Raw genomic sequence first — 21,100 nt, forward strand, 5'->3', positions numbered from 1 at the left:
AATCACTTGACTGCAATAGAACAACTTTACTCTCAGGGACCTATCCTTTAGAGTTGGAATCTGTCTCACATGTACGTCTAGGTGAAAGTACATGCAGGGGGTCCAAATTCTTCCCTCTCAATGCCATCTTGCACAGTTCGTTGTCCTTTGGTATTATATTTGTCTACAATGTGAACCCCATCCGGTTGTACAAGAGCCATGCAGTCCTTACAACTATCTCTTGCTGCATAATAAACGTCTGCATGAGTAGCCTTCCCCTGATACCGGAAATCACAATAGTAGAGAGTATTAGCGGTAAAAACAGAATCACAGAAGTCCCATGTGAATTCCTGATTGTAATTAAGTGCCTTCTCTCCGAAATCATCGTCCATTGATCGACTGCAAATATAATTGCTTTCCTGCACCCAACAAGTTTTTCAATCTTACATGCTTTTATGAGCACTCAGGATGCAGCCAGAAACTGAAGATGATGAGTACTACATCATCACAGCAAGAATGATCAAAACAGGAATGATACTAGTAAAGCCACCCATTGTTTTCTTGTTCTTGCACTGCTGTTCTTACTGTGTTGTTTATGAGATTTAATTCTTCTCCCCCACTTAAATAGAGTAGTTTTGATCCATCTGGTAGGACTAGAAGTTTGAGCTTATGTTTATGTTTTTCTCTACCATCTATTTTAGAGTTAGAGATCGAATGCATGGTGTGATTATTTTCTTGGGTCAAAGAAGATTTCGGTTTTTATCATGGTTTACAGAAACTATAGTATAGTAGAACTCCATGATCACATATGAGTAATGGAATAGGACTCTATTATCTCATGTGAGTAATGGAATAGGACTCTATTATCACGTGAGTAATAGGCTGAAACTCTATTATTACAAGTGGGAGTTATGCTCCAACTCTGCTATCCCATGAGATAGGCTTGGACCGCAAGTCAATCTCTAGAGTTAGTGTCCAATGGAATTCCTACGTTGTAAGAGAGGTTGTTGAGATCAAGTATAACTCTAACTGCTTTGATATTGGATATTTAGGATTAGACATGTGATGGATGTTTTGATCCTAGCACGTCCACTGATGGGTGCGCATATCTCGTTCTATTAATTTAATTCCTCATTCCATTTTATTGTGGTGAGTAAAGGTTTTACAAGAACTAAGTCCTTGGAGAAAGCGAAAAGTAAGCATCATTGGCACCATATTGATCAAAATACCTTTCATACTAAAAGATCCAATGTTAAATTTGCAAAGGAAAGATAAGTGATACTGGAAGAAACTTTTGAAATAATTATCAAACATAATTGTTTAATTTACTATATGATTTTCATAAGTCATGATGAACGGAATCATTCACCGTGGAGCTTGAGATGCATGTAGAGGATCATTTTCCATCCACTACATCAATGTATGCTTCCCTCAAGCCTCAGTGTGGGTTCAAGGAAATGTGATAAAAAGATTATTTGCCCATATCAATTTCCTCTTCAAAAATCATCTCCTATTGATTATTAAAAAAGAAAAACTGGAAATAACTTGTAATATTCCAGTTTCTCTATAATCTATAAATAATATTTGATTTAGTTAGAAAAATTCTCTTATTCTCCATCCTTCTAGTTGTATTTTTCTACAAACATGTTGTTATTATTGTTGTTTCTATAATGTTGTTATAGCTGATGTTGAATAAAGAAAAAAAAATTGAATCTTAGGAGAGAGATAGACACATAAATCAATTATTGTGTCATTATGATTTTTGACTTTCAAAGTATCAAATAATTTATAATCTTACTTTTATACCCTTTTAATATAACATAATTTTTTCCCAATGAGAGTATAAATATTTATTATGATTTTACATGTCCACTCAAAAAAATGTGCATGAAAAAAAAAATAAAAAAAAAATTATGAATTTCAAATTATTTTTGGTAACTTTTTTGCATTTGTAAATTAAAGGATTTTTAGGAATAAGACAAAGGGGCGTTAAAAGGTATTAAATTCTAAGTACACTAATTGAGGACTTATCCTTATTTATCTTTATGTCTCCTTCGGAACCACAAAACACTCAATCATAGAACGACATCCGCACTGCGACTATTGTATCCAGTCAATGGTTATGTCGGCATCAACCTCTCATTTGTTCAGCTTGCCCAGAAAGACTCAGAACTTGCTCCGAGCTACTTTGCTCGAGAAGGACGGTCTCCTAACCTAGCTTTTGTTATAGAATAGCTTTTGAAAGCAATGGAATCAATAAAGTACTACAAATAGGAGGTTTAAGATCAGTGTCGGTGGAATAGCAATCGGGCAATGAGGCAAGGGCATTAAGCCTAGATAAGATATCATAATGAAAACCAGATAGCATGTAGATTCTGTCATTGAGCTACATTCCTTATCAAAAGCTTTCCACAAATTGAGATTTGGCCATAGAAGGATCGAATTGTATCGGAGGAAAAGGGGGATACAAAAAAGTAATAAGAGAGGTGCACAGACCAATCAATCGTATCGGTCGTATTCTTGAATTTGGAATGAAAAGAGGAGTAATGCTTCCTAGCATGGAACAAGGAATAGGACCACTTAGATCAGATCACGCGGTGATATTCTATCTTTCCAAGAGTGCTACCCTGTACATAGTCTATGTTTGGGGAGACAAGTGCGGTAGAGAGGTCCCCCACTTCGATTCCTGCCCCATTAGCATCTCCAATCCTAGATAAGGGATTACTCCGTTAGGTCTTTTTGGTCCGGAGCCAGCCGGTAATGGACCTACCTATCTTGCTTGTGAACCAGCTGCAAAGCCAACCCTTGTTCTATTGGTTTGGTGGTTGCTACCAAGACGATTTCTTTATGCCCATCAAAGAACCTCGATATGCTAATCCACGAAAAACAATACGAGAAATTCGAAAGAACACATATACGGAACGAGGGCGACCACTGAAAATACATCAGTTTCTTACTCGTGCAAAGGAACTATTTATTCCTTTTTCTACTTCTTCTTCCAAGCGCAGGATAACCCCAAGGGGTTGTGGGTTTTTTTCTACTAATTGGGGCCCTCCCTTCACCACCCCCATGGGGATGGTCTACAGGGTTCATAACTACTCCTCTTACTACAGGACGCTTGCTAGCCAACACTTAGATCCGGCTCTACCACAATTTTGTTTACCCCAACATTACCCACTTGCCAAATGTTGTTAAGCGTTTTTGGATATCAAAGGACCTCCCCAGAAGGTAATTTTAATGTGGCCGATTTACCCTCTTTTGCAATCAGTTTTGCTACAGCACCTGCTGCTCTAGCTAATTGTCCACCCTTTCCAAGTGTGATTTTTATGTTATGTATGGCCGTGCCTAAGGGCATATCGATTTATAGAGGTGTCATTACACTCATATGCACTTTCCAGGTATCAAATAATTTTTAATCTTATTTTTTTCCCTTTCTTGATATGACATAAAATTTGTCCAATGAAGATAATAGCGTCCTTTCAAATATATACTAAAAAACAAAGTTATTAAAAAAAAAAGGGACAATGACACGTTTTTATAAATACATAAATATATTTTATTTTTAATTTATTTTTTTTTTAAATTATATATTTATAGTAAATAACTTTTGAGAATAAGACGAGTATCAGATTTTCTCTGAATTCCATCGACATGGCCCTCCAACATTGGTGACTATCAGCATATCTCCCAAGTGGGATCTAGGTAGCTCACTTTAATTATTACTTCTATAATCCTACCTACTTTTAACCCTATGAGCATCATCCATGATCACATCCAATAAGTTAATTTTTTTTTTTAACCGCTAGGATTGCTGTGAAAATCATAGGCATACAATAATTATCCTTCACTAAAATATTTACACCTAACAGCAAAATTAATGATGAAATGTCTAAAAGGACCCAAAACAACCCTCATGGCCATCCTTTTTCATTTCCTTTTAAAAACCATTGTGCCAACTTTTTATCACTCACCAACACACCTGCTCTCCGAATCCCTTGGCCCAAAACATGTTGCAAGCCTTGCATGATGCTTTTGACCTTGGATGTCAACACATGCCCTATAATGCCATTACTCACTAGAACACGTAGGAATGTAGAATTAAATTAATAGAACAAGATAAGTGCACCTATGGGTAGATGTGCTAGGATCAAACCTCTGTTGGCAACCAAAGAAATGGAACCTAAAAGAGTATTTTTTTTTTTTTTTTAATACAAAAATGTGGGAGGGATATTTGTGAACCCAAAGGGGAAGATGAAAGATTCCATTTCCTTGTCCGCCAGCAAGGTTGCAGCTAACACGAGTTGTAGCCAAATATTTTCCAATCAAAATATCCATCACACATCTAATGCTAAATATCCAAGTATAGTAAATGGTTGTAGCAGCCAAACCATGATAAAAACCATAATCTTATTATTTACCAAAAAAAACCGCAATCTTCTTTGATGACTAAGAAATTAACCACACCATGCATTCTCTACCTCTAAAATGGATGGTAGAGAAAAACATAAGCTCAGATTTTGGATCCTAGCAGAAATGGATCAAAAACTACTCTATTCAAGTGGGGGAGAAGAATTAAACCTCATAAACAACACAACAAGAACAACACAGCAAGAACAAGAACACAATGGGTGCTTACTAGTGTCATTCCTGTTTTGATCATTCTAGCTGTGATGATGGAGTACTCATCATCTTCAGTTTCTGGGTGCTTCACGACTACTCATAAGCATGTAAGAGTGAAGAACATGTTGGCTCCAGGAAAGAGATTGCATTTGCAGTGTCAATCAAAGAACGATGATTTTGAAGAGAAGGCACTTTATTACAACCAGGAATTCACATGGGACTTCTGTGATACTATTTTTACTGACACTCTCTACTATTGTGATTTTTGGTATAATAGGAATGGTGTATTTGTAGCTACTAATGTAGACGTTTATTTTGCAGCAAGAGATACTTATAGGGACTGCATGGCTATTGTAAAATTTGATGGGGTTCACGTTGTAGACAAATTAAAACCCAGTGACGACAAAGTGGTTGCACATTGGCCTAAATACGAGGGCAGAATTTGGATCCCCTACACAAACTTTCACCTAGACGACATATATATGAGACAAATCTAAACTGTGCTATGCTCATATAAAAAATATATGGGAGTGACAGGGGTATTTGAGGCTGAAGTAGAGGGGCTGATGGAGGGTCTGATGAGGGCCAAGGACATGGACATTCAACGTTTGTGGATTGAATCAGACTCGAGTGTTGTTGTGTCTCTTATCCAGCAAGGGAAGATTTCTTGGTTTGCTCTGCAAAGGTGGATATATCTCCAGACTTACATGAGAAGAATTTCTTGGAAAATTACTCACAATTACAGAGAGGGGAACTCAGTGGCAGACTTCTTGGAAAGAGATGCGGCTAAGAGCGGCACTTCAGGAGTTGATGTGAACTTGCCGCCTCACATAGGGGAATCTCTTTCTAGAGATGCCGAGGGCAAACCAAACTATAGATTCCCTTAGCGTTTTTCCTTTTCTCCTGCTGATGGCAATGCCGAAGGTGGGAGGATAGGGAGGTTGTTGGTTCTGTTTTTTTTTTTTTGCTTGGTTGTTGGGCTGTAATTGTTTTTTCCTTTTTTCATCTTATGGAATAAATTTTTAGCGAAAAAAAAAAAGATAGATCTAAACTCTAAATGGCCGGATTTGAATAATATCTCTAAAATTTTTATAGAAACCCTAATGACGATGCTAAGATGTAATTAACTAAATTATAGAATGAATTGTATGCATATATGATATTGTGTGTGCATGATGCGTGTAAAGTGATGTATTGATTTTATTTTTATCAGATAATGTATTGTTCTTGATGAATGAATCTGAAAATATTGTTAAATGGTTCAGCCAAGCTCATTCTGATTTTGGGCTACAATGTTGTGGTTTGGATTTTTTTTTTTTTTTTTCTTATTTTTCTTTTTAAAGGATAAGTGAACATCCGGATCAACAATCTTGACGAGAGCCAAGATTGAATTTCTGGTTTAGCATTATTGGTTCAATGGTAGTGGGTCAAGGTAACTTGGTTCAACCCAAGAATAAAATAAATTTTGATATGGCTTTGGCCAGCATGCACTTTAGTTGTATGATTCAGACGAGTGGCTCAAGAATAGTATGGTCATTTTGGTTCAATGGATTAATCAACTTAATGTTTGGTCAACTAAAATAAACTATTCTAAGCCATAACCTCTTTAGATATTGAATCAGCCAACTTGGACTTCGATGATGTGTTGGCAACTAAGAATTAGATGAATTCAGCAATCTCATAAAGAACGATTTCGGGCTAGAACGTCGTGGAAGAAATTTCAATAAATTCAGATTCCTATCAAGGATTTATTTATTGGGTATCGGTATTTGTTGATATTGATATGATACCAATCTTGAATCGGTTTGTATCTATCTAAATCAATTAATGTTACCTGTACATTTTATTTTTTATCTTAAAAAAAAAAGATATTTCTTTATAATTTTACACACAACCCTTGAGCTCTTAGGAGACAACATTATACTGTCAAGATGTCAACTAGCGTCAAAATCGTCTGTGGTGAGGCGGTAAAGTGCAGTGAGCATCTAATGGCTGGGGTGCATGACTGAACCCTCCTAGGTATTGAATACTCACTACACCTTATCGCTCGCTGCAGACAATTTGGACTCAACCAATTGAGCAAAATTTTTTTTTTTTTAGCCGCCTTTTGGATAAGTTGTTTCACTACATTTTCGAGGAGTCAAATACTCAAATTCAATATGTTCACTCAACTTCTTGATTGGCTTTGAATGATGTACTTCAAAAGGGAAGGTTTACGAAGACAAAATTTAGGAATCAAAATTTGTGAGAGATTTCTTGGGTAGAAAGAAATATGTATTAAAGTTCAGGTGGTTCATGAACTCATAGAGATGTATACAAGCATTTTTTTTTTTTAATTTAAGCTTAATTTATTAAATAACATTTTTATTAATCTTAAAAAAAAAAAAAAAAAAAAACTCCTCATAGAGAGAGAGAGAGAGAGAGTGTAGATTCACCAAAACTATCTCCAGCCCAATCAGGGTTTTAAAATAAGCAATCAATATCTGAATCGGGTCCAACCAATGCTGATCCGATTCCATATCCAAATAATTCCCATGTCTTGAAAGCATCTGTGTAGACTAATCCTTGCACAAATTCCCTCTTCTGAAAATAATTAATCCCTTTTTGTTCATTAAAAAACAAACCAAAATTTTAGGGAAACCCGAAACTTACAACATAGTTCAAAAGCAGGGCTTGACAAATTAATCATCAGTAACAAGACCTACACCAACACAGATAAATTAGGAGGAATAACAATTAAACATAGCTAAAACAGCAATGATGCCAGATGAGCAATAAACAGTTTTTATAGGGATCAAAATAAGACACTACATACTCCAAACATTGTTGAATCAATCATATGCCTAGAAAATATTGATAATATATACAATTTAACAAATTATAAAGGATACAAAAGCAACAGAAGTGTATATCCATTATGCTTCCTCCCTTCTTTTCTTTCTTTTTTTATTTGTTTCTTTACTATTTTTTTTTTTTTTTTTTTTTTTTTTTTTTCCTTAAGAACTGAAAACAATTCTAGGTTGGGCCAACCACGTTCAAATTAGTTGGGCCCAGGTCATGGAATTTTATTAAACTTTATGGCTCCAAACTGCACATTAAACTATGGCAATATATAAACATTATGCAAGTGATATTAAACAATCTTAAAAGAAGTATAAATAAACAGGGGTGTTTAGTGCTCATCACTACTTTAAGTGAAACTTGAATGCTTCTCATTCATTCTCAGAATGACTCGGTTCATGGGGTTGTGGGGTCAGTATGGAACTACGGGAATAGTCAAACCGAAGGCCTATTTACACATGATTAGAAAAAAATATATATATATATATATATAATCCTAATTAACCACCTTTACCATGAAACCTAAGACTTTATTAAAAGAAATTTTGTATACCTTCTCTCTTAAAAAAATTGCACTGGATTTTATCAAGCTTCTTCACAGAAAAAAAAAAAAAATTATGAATATAGCACATATGCTAACATGTTGCTTTTCATTTTTTATTTTTATTTTTATCCTAACCAAGTTCAAAATTTTATCCTGGATTTTTATTCCATGGGTTTCCACTCAAAAAAGAATATTTAAAACTACCCACAAAAAATTTAAATTCTATTTTTCTAACAGTTCAAATACTTCCAATGACGTTGTAATCTAGTACTTATAACTTCATATATGAATGAATATTAAAATCTAATCAAATTCTCGCCATGAAAGTTCAATTTTTTGAACACTACAATAATTCCAAAAGCTTGCATGCCATATATTGATCTTGAAGGAAAAGAAAAAAAAAAAAGGAAAAAATCTCCTTATCATGAAAATTCAATAACACTGCCAATATTTCAAGAAATTTCATTTTGATCTGTCATGACTTATAATAAAAGGATAGAAGAAATGAAAGAAGACAATTTCCTCACAATGTACACTAAAAAGTCTTGCATGCTACACCTGTTTATTGGAGCTTCTTTCTTTCAACAAGCAATTAATAAAGAAAATGAAAGAGAGAGAAAATTCCTCACAATGTACACTCGGGGCCATTTTTAAATTTGGGTAAATCTAAACATAACCAAAGCTCTGCCACGAGAGAGAGTCTAAAGTATGGTAGCTGCCTCAAAAGTGAGTCTAAAGTGATTAATTTACAAAATTTCTTCAAGATTCCTTATTTCCTTTCATATGAAATGATTTTTGTTTTGGGAAAGCTTACAATTGAACAGTTTCTTGTGCTTCTTATAGCTTATGGATGCAAAGACAAGCCCCAATCAACATTGCATAGAAAATTCCTAAAATTCTAGTAGTACGAGATTTCTTTGTATTATTTGCTTCGGAATAGAAATCGAAGACATGGTAAAGTGTGAACATGACAAGTTAGGTATACTAACATATACTTTATAACAAAATTAGGGAAAAGGCTGGCTGGGCATGTCGCAAAGGTTTCAATTGTATCATCCTCACTTCTTTTCATTTGAATAAGACCCTTTTGTCCCCCTATGTTCAGTATTGTGATTGTTAGATTTATCTGCTTAGCTTACTGTGCTCAACCCACACCAAAAAAAAAAAAAAAGAATTACCCCAACATTGGAATACTATTTCCTTCTCACATGGGGTTTCCCATCAAAAGATCAAACAAATTCAAACACCAAGCCTATCTTTTATTTCGTTTTTCTTCTTTTAGATTAGTATTTTCTTTTGAAGTAATGTACTTTTAGATTAGTATTACGTTCAGTCTTGTGATCACGTCTCTGGTATATTCAACATCAAAAAAAGATAACAGATCACCTTTTTGGTATATTAGACATCAACAGAGACAATGGATCATCTTTCTGGTATATTGAATATCAATAGAGACGACCCGTGCTTCGTCAAGATCGTCTCAAAGACCATGATGGCCTATGTTTTGTCATGGTTTCTCAATTTATATTCATGACAATCCTTTGCTTTGCCATGATTGTAGTAATGGATTCTGTTCTTCCTGGATCAATTGCATTAAATGAAATTTCTTTTTCTATTTTTGTAAGTTTACTTTTTAATTTTAAGTCCTTGGAGCAAAGGCATGGAAAGACCTCACTTTCTCCCTGGTTAGAAGCCAATAAACATTCCATGACTGTTCTCTCGAGTTTGCACAACTCTGCACACTTGTGCATCTCACTATTCTGCTGTGCTTTTGTTGCCAACAGTTACTAATAAGGAAAAATTGAGTTTTCGGTAAAGTTTCTAGTAGTCGGCTCCTGCATTTCTTGTTTACCCATTGATCAGTCATCACTTTGAATTTTCATAGCAAAATTCAAAAGTAAATTGATCGGAATCAGCTGAAAATTGTTCAAATCAACTATGATCAATTCTACTCCGAATCAACCGATTCATCGACCCAATTCCCAGTTTGTAAAACCATTGGAGTATATCTCTATTAAGTCTTTTAGAAGTGCAGGTAGCTAGTGGAACAAAGTTACCAGGTTTTGAGAGTGTAGAGCTTGGGTAAACCCCTCAAACTCTGTCCACCATTTCATTTTGGACCTCTCACATCCACGGTCAAGGGAATGATCAAAGGGAGAATACATTGATCAAGGAGATCAGATGGTCTCCACCAAGTCATTTAGAAGTGCAGGTTGCTAATGGAACAAAGTTACTAGCCTTTGAGGTTGCAGCGCTTGAGCAAATTTCTCAAGCTGTTTCCAACATTTCATTCTAGATTGAATTTTCTTATATCCACTATCAATGGAAAATCCCTTGATCAAGGGTAGGGATGTCAAAACTTAAACCGAATCAATAAAATGATTGAACCAAATTGAAAATAGCCTGGCTCAGACCAAACCAAGCTTTACTGAGCCATTTTTGGTTTGGGATATTGTAACTCTAAGATCAAACCAAATTGTATTGAAAACCGAACAAACCCAAAACCAAACCAATTTGAGTATTCCTGATTGTAGTCCAGTGCCTTCTCTCCGAGATCATCATCCTTTGATTCACATTGCAGCTGCAATTTCTTTCCTGGATCCAAATTTTTCTGCGCTGTTATAAAAACACTTCCTTTCATACCAGACACCAAAGATGAAGAACACTCCATCATCGCATGAATGACCAGAACAGGAATGATTCTAGTAACACCACCCATTCTGCTCTTGCTTTATTGTTTCTGAGGTTTAATTCTTCTCCCCACTTAAATAGAATAGTTTTGATCCATCTCTTGTAGGATCTGAAGGCTGAGCATATGTATTTCTCTTTTCTACCACCCATTTTAGAGGTAGAGAATGGTTAATTTGGTCCCTTTTCCAGGGATGGTTGCCAGGTTGTGTGATCCATCCATGTCTTTTTTTTGGAAAATTCTTCATGATGTGGTGGAGTTGGAGACAAATTGAATGATCATCTCCCTATTAATCATGCAGCCACTTCCCCCCTATGGCTGTTATTACCATTTACTACATTTAGATCTTTAGGAATAGATGTGTGTTTCATCAGGTTGATTTTTCTCCTTTGATTATTGTCCTAACCTTGTTGAAATGGATGCAAATTAACCAATCTTATGGTCTCTTTCATAGTCAATCTGAGTCCATTTAGCACATTTTCATCTTATGTGTTTTCACTAAAAAGGCATTTGGCTGCGAGTCCGCTGGGATTGCATACTGAACATCTCTCTGCTAAATCTTTTAAGAATTTAAGTCTGATACTTTTTTAATTCTGATTTGGTTCCTATGGATAATCTTAACAATTTCTTCTCTACTTTTATATAATCTGTTACTTCAGTTGGCACCATAGGAATTCCATACTTCTAAACATGAAAACCCAATCCATACAAAATACTTTCACCTGCTCTGTGGTGGATTAATTGCCTTAATTCTGGCAATAATTATTCAAAGCTAGCTACTCATGTACCAGATCCAACACCTCAACTGTCACCTGTTCACTTTCCCAACATTGACTATAATATTTTGATATGTGTATCTATTTCAAATTCAGTCTTAATTAACTTGTGTAGTTGGGAAAATTGTTTAATTTATAGAAAGGAGAATGCATCTCATTCACAATCAATTATAACCAATTCTCTGATGACAGGAAATCCCACCGAATCTACTACTAGGGGGTTCCTCCTCGGAGTTCAAGACGCACAAATAAAGGCTGGTGAACTAAGGAATTTTGGATAAATTTTGAAGATCAATAGTCTCTTTTTTTTCTCTTTTTTTTTTTTTTTTGGACTGAACACCCACTTCATGGCCTTGTAGCGTAGCCCCCCTCCTCTTAGATGTTCATAGCACTATCTCCTCTCTTTTTTTTGGGCTCAGGCCCAACAATGAAGTGGTTGCTTTTTTGGCCTACCTAACCTTAAAAACCTATTTTCTAAACAGATATAAATTGAACAACCATGTTCTTACTTCATTAATGTAACTTATTTTCTCTCTTTCTGTCAAAAAAAAAAAGAAAGATCATTCATCAATATCATTACATTATTTTACATGCATCACACACAATATCATATATGCATACAATTCATTCAATAATTTAGGTACTTATATCTTAGATCGTTGTTAGGGTTCCTACAATTTTGGAGATATTACACAAACCAGCAATCACTAGATTGCAATAGAACAACTTTACTCTCAGAGGCATGTCCTTTAGAGTTTGGATCTGTCTCACATGTACGTCTAGGTGAAAGTACATGCAGGGGATCCAAATTCTTCCCTCTCAATGCCATCTTGAAACCAGTTTGTCGTCCTTGGTATTATATTTGTCTACAACGTGAACTCCATCAGGTTTTACAAGAGCCATGCAGTCCCTACAACTATCTCTTGCTGCATAATAAACGTCTGCATGAGTCGCCTTCCTCTCATACTGGAAATCACAATAGTAGAGAGTGTTAGCTGTAAAAACAGAATCACAGAAGTCCCATGTGAATTCCTGATTGTAATTAAGTGTCTTCTCTCTGAAATTATCGTCCTTTGATCGACACCGCAAATGCAATATGTTTCCTGCACCCAACGAGTTCTTCACTCTTACATGCTTATGAGCACTCAGGAAGCAGCCAGAAACTGAAGATGATGAGTACTCCATCATCACAGAAAGAATGATCAAAAGAGAAAAGATACTAGTAAAACCACCTATTGTGTTCTTGTTCTGACTGTGTTGTTTATGAGATTTATTTCTTCTCCCCCACTTAAATAGAGTAGTTTTGATCCATTTTGGTAAGATCAGAAATCTGAGCTTATGTTTCTGTTTTTCTCTACCATCCATTTTAGAGGTAGAGAATGCATGGTGTGGTTATTTTCTTGGGTCAAAGAAGATTTCGGTTTTTATCATGGTTTGGCCACTATAACCATTTACTATATTTGGATATTTAGGTTTAGATGTGTGACGGATGTTTTGATCCTAGCACGTCCACCAATGGGTGCGTTTGTCTCATTCTATTAATTTAATTCCACATTCCATTGTGTTGTGGTGAGTAAAGGTATTACAAGGCATGTGTTGGCACCAAAGGTCAAAAGCATCATGCAAAGCTTGCAACATGTGTTGGGCCAAGGGTTTCGAAGACTAGTGATGTGGATGAGTGATGAATAGGTGGCGTGATGGTTCCAACAAGGAAGTAAAAAAGGATGGCCATGAGAGTTGTTTTGGATCCTTTTAGACAGCTCATCATTAATGTTGTTAGATGTAAATATTTCGGTGAAGAATAATTATTGTATGCTTGTGATTTATGGCAAATCTTAGCGGTTCAAAAGATTACAAATTATTTGTAGAAAATTGAGTGTAATGACACCTCTATAAGTGTATTTAGAATTTAATACCTTTTGACTGCTTTCTATTCTTATTCCTGAAAAATCCTTTAAGTTGAGGGTATAAAGGAAATCCGGAAAAAAAAAATTTGAAAATGATAAATTATTATGTCATTATCAAGAAATTTTATTTTCATGCACATTTTTTGAGTATACATGTGAAATGATAATATATATTTACTTTCATTAGAAAAAAGATTATATTATATTGAATGGTATAAAAGTAAGATTACAAATTATTTGACACTTTGTAAAAACAAAAATCATGATGAGACAATAATTGATTTATGTGTCTATCTCTCTCCTCAAATTCAAAATTTTCTCCTTTATTTTTATTTTTTTAGCATCAACTATAGCTTAGGGATGCAAGAAAATTCTATATTAAGAAAATCCCTAAATTAAAAGTCATGATTATAGTAACAGCAACAACAACATCAATATCATATTTGCAGAAAAATACAACTAGAAGGATGAAGAACAAGACAATTGTTCTAACTAAATCAAAATATTATGTATAGATTATAGAGAAACTGGAATATTAGTAGGTTCCAGATTTATTTTTTTTAAAATAAAAAATAAGAGAATATTTTCAAAGAGGAAATTGAAATGGGCAAATAATCCTTTTATCACATTTCTTTGAACCCACACTGAGGCTCGGGGGAAGCATACATTGATGTAGTGAATGGAAAATGATCCCTTACACGCATCTCAAGCCCCATGGTGAATGATTCCCGCTCACCATAGCACATAAAATTCATTTTCAGTAAATTAAACAATTATGTTTTATAATTATTACAAAATTTTCCTCTAAGTTTTACTTATCTTCCTTTGCAAACTTAACAATGGATCCTTTGATATAAAAGGTATTTTAATTAACATGGTGCTAAATATAGATTTGATGATTACTTTTCGCTTTCTCCAAGGATTTAGTTTTCAGGTATCGAATTGGTATTGGTGTTTGCTGATTCCAATACAATACCGACTTGGATCATCTAGTATCAACGCCAAGTATTGAAATTGGTCTTAATCAATCTAATACCAATACTTAGAACCATGCCTCATTCAGATTATTTTGTTTTTGTTTTTTTTTTTTTTTTAAATGGCGGAGATGGTCATCCATTAAACGTGCATTGAAGAGGATCCCAAAAAAAAAATCCAAACTCATCACAGATCCCTATAATGATCGACGCTCAAGTTTGCATTAGAAATTGCTCAAACCGAATTAGTGATTGCTCTTTGAAGATTTACCCTGATGCGGCAAAAATTGACCAGATGATCTTCCCTACAGTTTTTGGTGCTTTGGCTGACCTGCACAGAAGAGATGACAGGGGAGAGCCGGGCTGACCCAACGGGGGACTCTCCGATGCCTAAGTCAGATCTTTCCATAACAGATGCTCAAGAGAGCTTTTCTAGTAAAAGGAGTGATTGATCGATCCCCATGATGGAGGCTTACCTTGGTATTTATAGGCTGCTGATGGAGAGAGAAGGAGGGGAGTTTATGCAGAGTCTGGTTCAAGCGTAGAGTCCTTAAGGGGAGTGGCTCTGTGATTCTGGAAATATTCTAGCCCATTGATCTTCGAGGTGCAAGTTGTGAGAGGGGTGGACGCCTCTAATGACGTATAGTGGATAGAATCCTACCCCCGTGATCAGGGATTACGTTCTTTGAATGTATGAGTGGACGAGAGCATGTTTCTAGGTGCCTTACTTGACTATGCTGAGCCAAGGTGACAGGTTAGTCAAACTGAGGTGATTGGTAGCACGGCCTTATGGAGGGCTGAGGTGGTAGCATAGCCTGATGGAGGACTGAGGTGGCAGCATGGCTTGATGGAGGGCCGAGGTGGCAACACGGCCTGATCGAGAGCCGAGGTGGCAACACGGCCTGATCGAGGGCCGAGGTGGCAACACGGCCTAATCGAGGGCCGAGGTGGCAGAACAGCCTGATGAGATGCCAAGGTGGCAGCACGGCCTGATCGGGGGCCAAGGTAGTGGGTCAGTCCTGTTCAGGTTTGCATACACGCTTTAGCCATACTGAGGAAGGGGACATATTTTGCCTCATCACCAGCCCCCCACTCTAGCAGTTCGAATCGATCTGCTAGAGCATTTAATTTAATGCGAAACGCATTGCTTCACTTTCTCAGCTGAGGCTACTCAACGGTTCGAGAACGTGGTTGTTGCTTGTTCAAAGGCAAAGGAGGCAAAGCGCCTTCATGGGGAGCCGCACAAGATCACAGGACAATTGGAGGTTGAGAAGAAAATGGCCCGATTTGAGGAGGTTCGTGCCAATGATGTCGGGTTGATAACAGGAGAGCTAGAAAGGGAACACCAGGCCGAGCTAGAGGACAAAGAAGTGGCTGAACCCCTAGGCCTATCAGAAGTTGGTTGACATTAACATTGCTTCGTTTCAGGTCAGCTCGGACGATGCCATCCAGTTCATCCCCAGTAAGATGCCATGCCACGATCTGACATACTATGAGTAGTGTGTTCCCATCCCTGCTACTTTGGTGCAGCTCTACGGCTCGATCGACGTCGGTGAAGAGGTGATCTGACTCGAAGGATATCTAAGTGAAGAGCTAGGCCCGTGGATTAGCCCCCCGAGATTAGCCTTGTATATATATATATATTTTTTTTTTTATGTAGATGTCTCCTTCGGGAGTGATGTACTTTAAGGGCTTTTTTCCCCTTTTTTTGATGAATGAAAAATTTGTTTTGATGTCATCCCTCAGCATTCTTGTGCTTCTTTCTTTATTTTCTTGTACTTTGAGTCGGCTCGAAATGAGTAACTTTTAGAAGAATAAGGACTAGTACAGCTGTCTGCTTGTGGCTCCGTTCCCTATCTGAGCTCGGAATTGATCTTCCATGTCTAGCTTATGAGCTCTTGAGGTGCTAAGCCTGGGACTAGCCATAGGGGTGTTGAGCTAGGGCTTGATCTTTTGATGTGCCTTGCGTTAAGGTCTTTTGTGGTGCCGAGTCGTGGCTGGGGCTTGCATGCTTTATTACGTAAGGTCTTAAGGTGTCGAGCCATGCTTAGGCTTACATGCCTTAATGCGTAAGGTCTTAAAGTGCCAAGTCGGGGCTTGGGCTTACATGAATTAATGCGTAAGGTCCTGAAGTGTCGAGCCGTGCTCGGTCTACATGCCTTAGTGCATGCCGAGCTGGGCTCAGGCTTGCATGCCTTAGTACGTAAGGGCTTAAGGTGCCAAACCGGGGCTCAGGCTTGCATACCTTAGTGCGTAAGGGCTTAAGGTGCTGAGTCGGGGCACGGGCTTGCATGCCTTAGTGCGTAAGGCCTTAAGGTGCCGAGCCAAGGCTTGGGATTGCATGTCTTAGTACGTAAGGGCTTAAGGTGCCAAGCCGGGGCTCGGGCTTGCGTTCCTTAATGCATAAGGGCTTAAGGTACCGAGCCGGAGCCGGAGCTCGGGCTTACGTGCCTTAGTGCATAAGGGCTTGAGGTGCTGATCCGGGGCTCGGGCTTGCATGCCTTAGTGCGTAAGGGCTTGAGGTGCTGAGCTGGGGCTCAGGCTTGCATGCCTTAGTGCATAAGGGCTTGAGGTGCCGAGCTGGGGCCCCGGGCTTGCGTGCCTTAATAAGGGCTTGAGTTGCCAAACTAGGGTCTGGTCTTGAAAGTGCCGAGCTTGAGCACAGTCTTAGATACTGTCGAGCTTATACCTCGGTCTTAGATGATGCCGAGCTGTAGCTCGGTCTTAGATGCTGCCAAGCTGTAGCCTGTCTTTATGCCTTAGTTGTTAAGGTCTTTTTTTCCTTAGAAGAGCCAGATATTTGGGAGAAGCTTCATAGTATATTGATGTGTGGTATGCACTTGGGACAAATACATTTCTTCGAAATAGAATCTAATCCGCTCCGTGAATAAAATTGAATAACTGAGATATGGAAGCTAAGGTGCTGACAATATAAAATCTATAAGACTAACACCTAATCGATGGGATTTCAATGCAATCTACTGATAAAACTGTCTACTGGCCTCAATGACTGGGACAGTAAGCAGCTATTCTACTGGCTCGGCTCGGGTCAGGAGGCTTTCATCTCGGCAATCAGCAATCTCTACCTTACATGCTAGGCCCGAGCATGGTTTCTTGACAGATTTTATGAAGTTTGCATAGCATTCTCGGGATTCTTTCTGGATGGACTTGCATTCACCAACTCCATTGCTGGCGGGGAATTTGACTTTCATGTGCTTAGTGGACACAATCGCCCCAAGGCCATTGAGACCAGCTCGGCCAAGGATTACGTTGTGGGGTGAGGCGATCTTGGAAACCATAAAAGAAACCATAGTAGTGGCTGTTTGCGCTCCCTATCCAATGGTTATGGGCAAGTCCACAACTCCTTCCAGCTCTGCTGGTGTGCCTGAAAATCCGTACAAGGGTCCTGGAGCTAGCTTTAGGGTCCCAGTGCTGAGCCCTAGTTTTGTGAAGGCTTCGTAGGACATGAGGTCAACGGAGGCTCCTATGTCCACTAAGACCCTGTGGAAGGGGTGGTTTGCCACCACTAATTGAACTACGACAGTATCATTGTGAGGCCAGTTCAACTCTTCCAGATCTCTGTCAAAGAACGTAATGAATTGATCTGTTCTGAAGGCTTTGACAGGCTGTTCCATGATGCATATGAACTGTGCATGTGCTTTGGCTTTTCTGACTGATTTCGCCGTGGGTCCACCCATGGTTGTTAGAATGGCTGGACCCACTGGCTGGTTATCATACTCGTCAGCTCGGTCAATGATTGGTTCCTTCGGCGGCTCAGTCCTATCTTGGCTCAACCTTGCATTATCTCTCCTCGGCTCGGACCAGTTCCCTCCATATTTCTACTACAAATACTTGTTAAGGTATCCAGCCCTGATGAGCTCATTAATTTTCCTTTTCAGAGAATTGTAGTCTTCAGTGTCATGCCCATGGTCTCGGTGGTATCGGCAGTACCGGTTGGGGTTCCTCTCCTCTGGTTTAGCCGTCATTGGCCTGGGCCAGAAAAAATACTTCTGATCCTAGATCTCTAACAGCAGGTTTGTTCGGGAATGATCAAGTTCATAATGCTCGGATTCATCAGTGCCAAGCGGTCTATCTGTTCTATTCTTCTTTAGCACGTGGGAATCGTCCCTAGGCCTTAGAGTGCTTTTCCTCTCCTTCTCTGACTGATCACCCCTGTCAGCTATCCCTCTGGTGGTCAGGACTTCCTCCATGTTGGCGTATTGATTGCATCATCTTAACAGTTCGGGCATTGTTTCTGGCAAGTCAAGGGCCAGAGATTGGACTAGATCAGAGTGCATTACCCCATTGCTCAATGTGCTATACGCCACTCCTTTCGGTAGGTTTTTTACCTCCAATGTCGCCTTGGTGAATCGGGCAAGGAAATCTCTTATAGTCTCTCTCACTCCCTGCCTCATGTTCATCACATTTTGTGTAGTTTACTTCTGCTTCATACTTGCTTGGAAACGTGTGAGGAATGCTCTTATCAGCCCTTCATAGCTATGGATGGACCGTGGCTACAAGTTCGAGATCCATACCAACACTGCTCCTTTTAATGAGGCTGCGAAGGCTCGACAGAGAATGGCGTCTAACCTACCATGAACCGTCATGGCCGAGCTGTAATACAGTAGATGATCATAGGGATCCGTGGTGCCGTCATAACCATTGAAGACGGGTACCACAAAATTGAGGGTAGCTCGACGTCTATCAGTTCGTCGGATAGTGCATTATCGGCAGGAGTTACAGTTATGTCAGCCGGGTTCCTTTGCCTCTGCATTCCTTCTACTCACTCAGTGAGGTGCTAGATGCGGCTCTCCAGATCATCCCTTCTCACCTCAGCTCGGTGATCCGGGGATCATCGTGCCCTTTCACCTCTTCTAGGGCTTCTTCCTCGGCCTTGGTGACCACCAGGCCGATCCTGACCTTGCCGTGGTGCGCCTCTAGTAGGCCTGGTGGGTGAGTCCTGACCCCCATAGGGTTGATCTCACTGAGCTATCCTCTGAGAATTTTCTCGTTCATCTCTATGCGGACGCAAGCCTCTAGTGAGACTTTGAGGCGACTGCTGGAGTCTTCCTACCCAGGGTGGGGATTTATGGACAACATATGTCTCTGAGCTCTGGTGACGCGTGGAACGATGAGCTCTCCCACTCTGGGCTGGAAAGGGACCTTGCCTGTGCCCCTCGGTAGGAGAATGGGGTGGTACCAAGTGAACAGTACGTGACGTTCTGGCCGACCCCTCCTTGCTGTTGATTGAGGGGTGACACTGTTGTCAGGATATTCATCATCGAGTTGTCTGCCCAGAACTGGCCTAAGCGGCTGAGCCGAACTAGTCCGTGGCACTGGAAGTGCCGAGCTAAACTGACGTATGAAGTCCCGCACCAGTGCATTTGTCGCTAACATATGTAGCTGCAAGCTCTGCATCTGCTCTTCCATGTCTGGGTGAGTTACCCAGGATGATAGGACATGGCGAGATAGTTGAGGGTTTTGCTCGCGCTGATCCCCCTCTCCCTGGGCAACTTGTGCATCAGGCTTGGTTTGCTGGGGTCCTTGTGGAGGGGTCTCTGCTTGGGCATTCTCCTACTCTGCCATTGGTGGTGAAGGGGGACATCCAAATGGTAACTCGTGGGTGGTCTTACTCGTGTTGTCGCAGAAGAAACAACATTCTCACTCCTCAATTGCATTAGTCCAAGGTGACTTTTTGTAACTTATTCCCACGGATGGCGCCAATCTAATGCGGAAAAAATTGACCGAATGATCTTCCCTGCAGTTCCTGGTGCCTTGGCCGACATGCACAAAAGAGATGACAGGGGAGAGCCAGACTGACCCAATGGGAGACTCTCTGATGCCTAAGTCAGATCTTTCCACAACAGATGCTCAAGAGAGCTTTTCCAGTAAAAGGAGCAATTGATCGATCCGCATGATGGAGGCTTACCTTGGTATTTATAGGCTGCTGATGGAGAGAGAGGAGGGGAGTTTGTGCAGAGTCCGGTTCAGGCACAGAGTCCTTGAGGGAAGTGGCTCTATGATTCTGGGAATATTCTGGGTTTCAGAGAATATTCTGAGAATATTTTGGGTTTCAGGGTGCAAGTCGTGAGAGGGGTGGACGCCTCTGATGACGTGTAGTGGATAGAGTCCTGCCCCCGTGATCAGGGATTACGTTCCTTGAATGTAGGAGTGGACGAGAGCATGTTTCTGAGTGCCTTACTTTACTGTGCCAAGCTGAGGTGACAGGTTGGTAGAGCCGAGGTGACTGATAGCAAGGCCTGATGGAGGGCCGAGGTGGCAGCACGGCCTGATGGAGGGCCGAGGTGGCAGCACGGCCTGATGGAGGGCCGAGGTGGCAACATGGCCTGATGGAGGCCGAGGTGGCACCTGGCCTGGTGGCAGCACTGCCTGATGAGATACAGAGGTGGCAGCATGGCATGATCGAGGGCCAAGATAGTGGGTCAGTCCTGTTCAGATTTGCATACATGCTTCAGCTATGCTGAGGAAGGGGACATATTTTGCTTCATCATACCCAAAAAAGAAAAAATTGCTCTTTGGAGAAAAGAATTTTAAATAAATAAAACAAATTAAAAAGGTTCAAAAAAATATTTTTTTTCAAGGAAAGCAATGGATGTGATTCATACTGATCTCTCTGCTACTAATGACATAGGATTTGGGAGGGGTATATGTATACAGATTTATCTCAATTTTGTAGAGAGATTGTTTTCTGATTCGGACCCTTGACGATTGTGATAGAACAAACATACCATTTGGCCGAGGTCCACCCT

General features: G+C 39.4%; 1 protein-coding gene across 1 annotated transcript; it reads right to left on the reverse strand.

The window, feature by feature from the left end:
• Positions 1-12,268: 12,268 nt before the first annotated feature.
• On the reverse strand, positions 12,269-12,634 carry LOC122076386 (S-protein homolog 29-like). Its single transcript, XM_042641689.1, has one exon. The coding sequence runs from the start codon at positions 12,632-12,634 to the stop codon at positions 12,269-12,271; it is 366 nt and encodes a 121-aa protein (XP_042497623.1).
• Between the last annotated feature and the right edge of the window lie 8,466 nt (positions 12,635-21,100).

Source organism: Macadamia integrifolia, chromosome 4 (genome assembly GCF_013358625.1).
Source record: "Macadamia integrifolia cultivar HAES 741 chromosome 4, SCU_Mint_v3, whole genome shotgun sequence".
In the NCBI taxonomy this organism is placed as follows: domain Eukaryota; kingdom Viridiplantae; phylum Streptophyta; class Magnoliopsida; order Proteales; family Proteaceae; genus Macadamia; species Macadamia integrifolia.